An 8122-nucleotide genomic window follows, 5' to 3' on the forward strand; every position below is an offset into this window, starting at 1 on the left:
AGATAATTAAATTTCCATTGTACTTTATGAGTTTCATAACTACTCAGGAAACTACCTTATCATTAAGCTTGTCTGCCTATCTATATTTAATGGAAGACAGACACTAATTTGGGCATGATTATCCTGTTTGTTTGTTTTTTACATATAGGATCTTCACAAATCCTTTTTGGAAATTCTTTTTCAGAGGAGAATGACTCCTTTGCCAGATGCTAAAATATTCTGAATGAGGCTCTTCTCTTAGGACTCTATATTAAAAGATAACAAATCTGGTATGATTCATGTTATAAAGACAGTAGGCCAAAATCGTCCCTTATTTACTCCTGTGAAACTATATTAACTTCAGCGGGGATGCACTGGGGAAAGTGTGGGGATAATTTGGGTTAGTATTTAGAAAAAATAATAATATAAATTATACCAACAGACTCAGATTCTCATCTCAATTATATGTGCTTAAACATGGAAGAATTCCACTTAGTTCAGGTGATTGACATCAGTGTAACTGATCAGAATTTAGTCTTGAGGCTGTAATAATCTGATTTTTACTATATTCATGAATTCAGTGCAATCAAATTCCTGAAAATTAAAATAACTATTTTAATTGAAGCGACCAATCCTTTTGGATGGAATTTTGCTATGCATTTTTATCAGTATCATTTTCTGTGTTCATTGATACATGGCTAGAAGCAAAAACAATACAATACTTTTATTCCACCTGAGTTTATCAATATTTCCAAAGAGTGGAAGCAGACAGCCCAGTGCAGTCATGAATGGCCATGCATGCACCAGCATGTCTGTACACAACACCTGTTCTGATGGGTGCAAAAGTGCAATTGGGTCTCCACTCTGAAAACGTGGCCCTAATGTCTTAACCAGAAGGACGGAAATAAGTATGTTTAGAGTTTACCTTGGCAATGAGCGCTCTGAGTGTGGCAAAGCAATGAGTCAGGTATGTGGTGCTCTGATCACAGCTGAGAGAATTTACCAGGACCTTCAGCACACCTCCCAAAAGGTTATCTTTGCAGTCTACAGCCGAGCTCGCCTACACATACAGAAGAACAGTATTCATGTTACTAGGCAAGCTAACAGGAAACAGAAGCATAGGGACCAAAGTTCTCATCTATTGTCCAGGAGACCAAGATTGGAATCCCTCGCAGGCTGCAAACAAAATGCTTCATCACACTGTGTTTTATCCTACGAAATAGGAACGGGGAAGTCACTTCTCATGGATCAGGGGTAGAAAGGGAAAGAGGAGTCCTCCCTGTGCCTCTCAGTGTTCCAAGGATCCTTCCTATCCATTGTGAACTCAGCACATTTCTATACCCACCCTTAAAGCCCCAGGTTTTCATAATCTTGCTTCTGGCTGAGTCTTTTTTATGTGGCTTTAAAGGCCTATATGGCACTCCCTTTGGAGGGCGTCACTTTTCTAATGCCAGGGGTTACAGAGGAATATGAGGTGTTCTGCACTGCTTCCACATGCTCACATCCCAGCAGGCAGATCCCTAAGATGGCATAAATTGTCATCGTTCCACTGACTTCAGTGGAGCTGTAACATTGTACACCGGCTGAGGACCTGGCCTCTGGATGTTAAGACCCTGATCTGGCAAGTTGCTTCAAGCGGGCAGACCCCTGTGCCAGCAGGGCTCCAAGCAGGCATAAGGGTTCTCCTGTGCAGAACACTTTGTAGGATTGGGGACTAAATACCGAGATCTCACATGACAACGCACAGCAATGCCACAAGTCCATCGGGCCAGCCCAGTCCCAAATGTTTAAGATCCTCAGACAAATTCCTGAAATAAATGAAGATCCTTCTCTGCTCCACCCTCCTCAGTTAGAGCTGAGAAACCCTAGTGCCCTCTAAAGCCCAATGAAATTGGATTTCAAATACTGTTATAAATAATCGGGGCCAAAGTCTCTTCTCAGTTACATGCTGCAACCCCACTGAGTGAAAGGGGATTGCACCAACAGATGACATGTTTGCCCTTGGGTTTTTTGTTTTTTTTTGGGGATAACTGGAGATCATTTTTTATTTATTTCAGATTGTAAATGTTTCCAGGGTCTTTTTAATTAAAATGTACGGCCTAAGAGAGAAATGAATCCTGCTCACTTTGGCATCCAAGGTGCCGGACTGGCCTAGAGCTAGCCGTGCAGTTTCTCACCTGGATGATATTCTCCTGCATATCTAGGATGATCAAATTAGCTTCCGTAGCCAGGTTTCCACTGATCAGAGCTTCTTGATCTAGCTCAGCTTTTGTTCTATGAAAAGAAGCTCTTATTAAAGCATACAGTAAGTACCCCATTATTTGGATAATAACCTACTGTATAAACCAGTGCAAAATAAAAATGACAACATTTTGAATATTCCCATAGGGACAAGCAATAACCACCTTGTTGAAGGGCATGTCCTAAGGACTACTGGGTAATTGGGAGGTGTTGGTACTTTAGACCAGTGGTTTTCAAACTTTTTTTTGAAGAAAACTGTTGTTGCCCATGACCCAAAGGAGCTGGGGATAAGCGGTTTGGGGTGTGGGAGAGGCTCTGAACTGGGGGTGCAGGCTCTGGGGGGGGCCAAGGGTGGGGGGTTTGGGGAGGCGGGGGGGCTCTGGGTTGGGGGGGGGCTCAGGGCTGGGTCAGGGAATTGGGCTTACCTCAGGTGGCTCCCAGTCAGCAGCACAGAGGGGGTGCTAAGGTAGACTTCCTGCTTGTCCTGGCACCGTGGACCGCGCTGCGCCCGGAAGTGGCCAGCAGCAGGTCTGGCTCCTGGGTGGAGGTGCGCAAGTGGTTCTGCGCAGCTCTCACCTGCAGGCACCGCCCCCAGCTCTTATTGGCCAGGAACCAGCCAATGGGAGTTCAGAGCCAGCGCTTGAGGCAGGGGCAGCGTGCGGAGCCCCATGGCCCCTCTACCTAGGAGCCGGACCTGCTGCTGGCTGCTTCCAGGGAGCAGCGCGGTGTCAGAACAGGTAGGGACTAGCCTGCCTTAGCCAGGCAGCACCACCGATGGGACTTTTAATGGCCCAGTCGGTGGTGCTGACCAGAGCCGCCGTGACCCAGTGCCTTACATTCTGCGACCCAGTACTGGGTCACGACCCACAGTTTGAAAACCACTGCTTTAGACCATTGATCCGCAAGAAAAGCCCTACAACTAGGCCGATGGATATTTTTAAATTGAGGATGCAGTTTCCTTTGGCACCATAACATAATAATAATGAGCAATATTTATAAAATGATGCCATGCCCCACCCCAGGGCGAGATGGACTGAGGTGATGAGAAGAGGCAGCAAGTTCCATACCTTTGAGACCACTACAGCAAAAGGCGCCATCACCAGTCAATTTAAGAAGGGATGGTGGCATCCCTAAAAGGAGACGAGGGAATGATGGGGCAAAGAGCAAACCTGTAACATGACAAGGCTCAGGGAGGAGGTCTGGAACATAGTCCCTCTAGATCTCTCAGCAGGACGATGACTTGAGCCTGATGAATTATTTGTAACCAGAAAAATGACAAAGTTCATCTACTTGCTGACCCTGAGTTACCCAGGAACATGAGGTGGTTTGCTCAGCTGTATTCATTATTACTCCTGGGTTCCAGTATGTTTGCAAGCTCTCAGTTGAGAGTATTCAGTATTTGAAATCAGAGCTGTTTTGACAGGACTCATCGCTCACGTGGTGTGTTTCTGTCCCCTGGCTGGATGAGTGACTCTTACCATCTGGTAGCTGGTGTGAATTCACCATTTGCTTTCTGTGAATGTTCTACTACATCTGCTTCAAAATTTATATTGAGATGAGGCTGGAAATCTCAGCTAATAAAGACCAGCATGGGCATCTTCAAGTCATCTTGAGAGTGTTATAGACTGCCAGGGTAGGGAAGTAAGGGCAGGTGTAACATGACTGATCACATTTATTCAAAGCCAGGAATGATGGAGAAGCCCTGCCAGGAGGCGATTGCAATAATCAAGCCATGTATTGCTAAATAAGGGTGAAGTCTGCACAAATTAAATAAACAACACTTTCTTTTAAACCATTTCCATCAGCCACTGGATAATTTACTCCCTAGACATTAGCCGCTCCGATTGATTGACTCCTCTCTTGACATTCCACTTAGGCTATAACAGTGACTACAATCTATTCCAAGGCAGGTGGGGCAAGGAGAAGTGAGGACAAGTGTCAGCATATGCAACCCTGAACATGTAGCCCACCAACCGACTCCCGAATGCCTTGTGGAGTACGAAAATGACAATGTGCAAATAGTTTTCCAATGGGAAATGCACTAAGTGTTAAAATCCTGGTTAAATCACTAGGGACAAGCAAGACACTCAGATACCATAGTGATGAGTGCCATAGGCCATGTCTATACTTACAGTGCTGCAGCAACTCAGCTGTACCAGTACGGCTCCAGCACATGTTGTAAAGATGTTCTGTGCTGATCGGAGAGAGCTCTCCCGTCGGCATAAAAACCCCACCCTCACGAGCGGCATTAGCTATGTCAGCTGGAGATGCTCTCCTGTCGACAGTGCGTATGTCGGTGTAACATTTGTCACTCACGGGGGTGGAATATTCACACTCCTGAGTGACATACGTTTTGCAGACATAGGCGGTAGTGCAGACACAGTCATATAAACATAAAAGCCTTGTGTACATGCAGAGTTGCACAGGTTTAACTAAAGATGTGATTTTAAACTGATTTAGTTGAACCAGTGCAAAAGGCTGTATTGAACACTTATTTCAGGTTAGGCCAGGTTTATTTTGTTTAGCTTAAGTCAATTAGGAACGGTTGTAAGCTAAACCATAATAAGCCACCTTTAAACCAAAAGAAGAGTTCCCACACAGGGGTTTCCACCACTTTTTAGCTCAACCAGTGCAAATTTGTGTATAAACAATCTCCTTGACAAACAGAATCCTTATCCCTAATTATCCCAAGAGTGCTTTTGCAGCCCCAAGGCTAAAGTTGCCTCTATCCCATTCCTGTGCTACAGAGCGGGGATAGTGTCTGATATATAAGCCCCTGCTCTCCTCCTCCTTGGTCCACTCCTGCTTAGCATGGCAATTGGATAATTAAGGATCTAATCCTATTGCCTTAGTAAGGAGAAAACCCATTTATAGGAATTTTACTTATGAAAGATTGAAAAGGACCACAAAATTTGGTCCCAACATTTCAACTTCTGTTTTCAAAAAGGGGATTATATTAATCCTACTGAATCAGCATTTCATTCCATAGTTACAACCGCTACATTATTTAGCCCAGTATTTTTAGGTTGTACCAGCAATCTCTGGACTGTACAAATACTGCAGTAAGAGACTTCATCGAATTGATTTTCGTGAGGAAATGAGAGATACATGAACAAAAGGCAGACTGGACAAATATTTGTCATTTTTTAAAATTCCAATGAATTCCAAAACCAAAAACCTATTTTAAAAAACCAGTTATGATTACTGATAACAATGTAGTTACCTTTCAGAGCATTTACAAAACCCAGGCACAGTAAAACAGAGCCAAACCAATTATCCAAGCCAAAATTAAAAAGGGAGCTATAGAAGGTCATTATCATGGAAAGTGACTACAGTTTTAATATAGGGAGGCTACTGCACTGCCAGAATGAAAGGCAATCCTTCCAACTAATCTAATTCAGGTTCAGAATGGACAAGAAGCTATGGAAAAATGACATCTCTCCAAATGGCTATATTTATAGAAGCTTGGCACATACAGCATGCAGGTATTGTTAGTAGCATAACTGATTAATGAAAAGCCAGTTTTCTATAACTATAAACATTCAATTATTTATCACTGCAGTGTGTTGATTAAGTTGATCTATTTTACCTGTGCATTCATACTTTGGAGAGTGACTGAAATTTGTATCCACAAATCACAATTTACAACTTGCAACAGGAAAAACATGTCACCCTTTTCCCCTTTGCAAATAAGTCAACTAAAATATAACACAAAAGGTCAAATTTTGCTCACCTGATTTCATAAGTTCTAAAGCCAGAAAAGACCACTGTGACCATAGTCTGGCCTTCTATATAATACAGCCACAGAACATCCCCCAAATAATTCCTTTAGAACTACAGCATATCTTTAAAAAAAAATCCAATCTTGATTTTAAAATTAATGATGATGGAGAATCAACCATGACCCTTGGAAAATTGTTCCCCTAGTTAATTACCTTCACTGTTAAAAATGTATACCGCATTTTCAGTCTGAATTTGGGTAGTTTCAGCGTCCAAACACTAGAATTTGTTATACCGTTGTCTGCTGGATTGAAGAGCCTGTTATCAAACATTGTTCCTGTAGGTATTTACAGACTGATCAAGTCACCCCTTTAACCTTCTCTTTGTTAAGCTAAATAGATTGAGCTCCTTCAGTCTAGCATTATAAGGTATGTTTTCTAATCCTTCAGTCATTCTTGTGGTTCTTCTTTGAAATCCTCTCCAATTTATCAACATTCTTCTGGAATTGTGGGCACCAGAACTGGATTCAGCATTCCAGCAGTGGTCACACTAGTGCCAAATCCTGAGGTAAAATAACCCCTCTACTCCTACCTGAGATTCCCCTCTTTACGCATCCAAGAACTATACTAGCCCTTTTGGCCACAGCAACACACTGGGAGCTCACGTTCAGCTGATTATCCACCGTGACCCCCAAACCTTTTTCAGAGTCACTGGTTCTCAGGATAAGAGTCCCCCATCTTGCAAGTATTGCCTACACAGTCTTTGTTCCCAGATGTATACATTTACATTTAGCTGTATTAAAATACCTATTGTTTGCTTGCTCCTAGCTTAACAAGCGATCCAGACTGCTCTCCATTTAATGAGATTAAGCATGTACTACCATGCTGTATATATAACGTAGCTACAGCTACACCACCACATAAGTTGTATAAACCCCTCTTATGGGTTTTCAGTATATGCATCAGAGACCCAGTATCACTCATGCAGTTAATTAACACTAGATAACAGGGTAAACATCTTATTCAAGCATTTACAATCTCCTTATTGTGTAACAGCAACATCCAGCATCCTTGTGCTAGATCAGTGATTTTCATCCTTTTTTCATTTGCAGACCTCTAAAAAATTTCAAGTGGAGGTGTGGAGCCCTTTAGAAATCTTAGACATAGTCTGCAGACCCACACAGGACCCCAGGCCACAGGTTGAAAACCACTGTTCTATGGTAACAATAACCTTTCGCGGACCCCTTAGACATTGACTGTGGACCCCCAGGGGTCAATAGACCACAGTTGAAAACCACTGTGCTAGGTAATCACTTTTGATTTCTTTTCTCCTCTGAAGACTGGGGCTGGACTGAAGCTGCGGATTTTGTAATAAAATCATCCTGGGAAAAATAAGCTTAGTTCTGGTAAAAGAGATATAAATTTATTAAATGACTTACTTATCTAGCCTCTCGTTTGCCTGCCGCCATTGAGTCTGCTCTTTTCTCCATCGTAGGTTTTCATTTAACCCTGGGAATCTGTCATTCCCTAAGAGTGCAACATATGTCAGCAAGATTAAAGCACACAGGGGTGATCTGGATTTTGATATCAAATCGTACAGGAGGATCTACATTTCTGCAACAGTCAGACAGTTTTCAAATCTCCCAGCTTTAAGTCTCGTGAACGCGAGTAAACGCACATTGTCAATCATTTTTTAAAATCTGGGTTTATACATTTATGTTTGTTACACATGCCTTAGAAAATTAAAAATCCATTTTTAATCAAATTGACTGCCTCTCTGTGTAAGCAACTGTTCATTTTTAATATTTTCGAAAACATTGTCATGTTTCTTCCTTGTACAAGGGCACTAATATAATGACATCACTGTGCACACAGACTACTTGTGGAAGCACACACACTTTTTTCCTTCTGCTCCTAAAAGAAAGATATGGTCAGAAAAGCAACTACGTAAAAAGGAATCAAGTACCAGAGGGGTAGCCGTGTTAGTCTGGATCTGTAAAAAGCAACAGAGAGTCCTGTGGCACCTTTAAGACTAACAGATGTATAGGAGCATAAGCTTTCGTGGGTGAATGCCCACTTTGTCGGATGCATGTAATCCGACAAAGTGGGCATTCACCCGCGAAAGCTTATGCTCCAATACATCTGTTAGTCTTAAAGGTGCCACAGGACTCTCTGTTGCTTTT

General features: G+C 42.5%; 1 protein-coding gene across 2 annotated transcripts in view; it reads right to left on the minus strand.

Moving 5' to 3' along the window:
* Window positions 1-8122, minus strand: part of DOCK8 (dedicator of cytokinesis 8) — a 127368-nt gene that overhangs the window by 21278 nt on the left and 97968 nt on the right. For both annotated transcript variants that reach the window (XM_034774195.1, XM_034774196.1), the window contains 3 exons: window positions 7379-7466; window positions 2157-2253; window positions 905-1039 (listed from right to left, as the gene is read on the minus strand). In XM_034774195.1, coding sequence (XP_034630086.1) covers window positions 905-1039; window positions 2157-2253; window positions 7379-7466 — 320 coding nt within the window. The remainder of the gene's footprint in view (window positions 1-904; window positions 1040-2156; window positions 2254-7378; window positions 7467-8122) is intronic.

Source organism: Trachemys scripta, chromosome 6, assembly GCF_013100865.1.
Source record: "Trachemys scripta elegans isolate TJP31775 chromosome 6, CAS_Tse_1.0, whole genome shotgun sequence".
Taxonomy (NCBI): Eukaryota; Metazoa; Chordata; order Testudines; family Emydidae; genus Trachemys; species Trachemys scripta.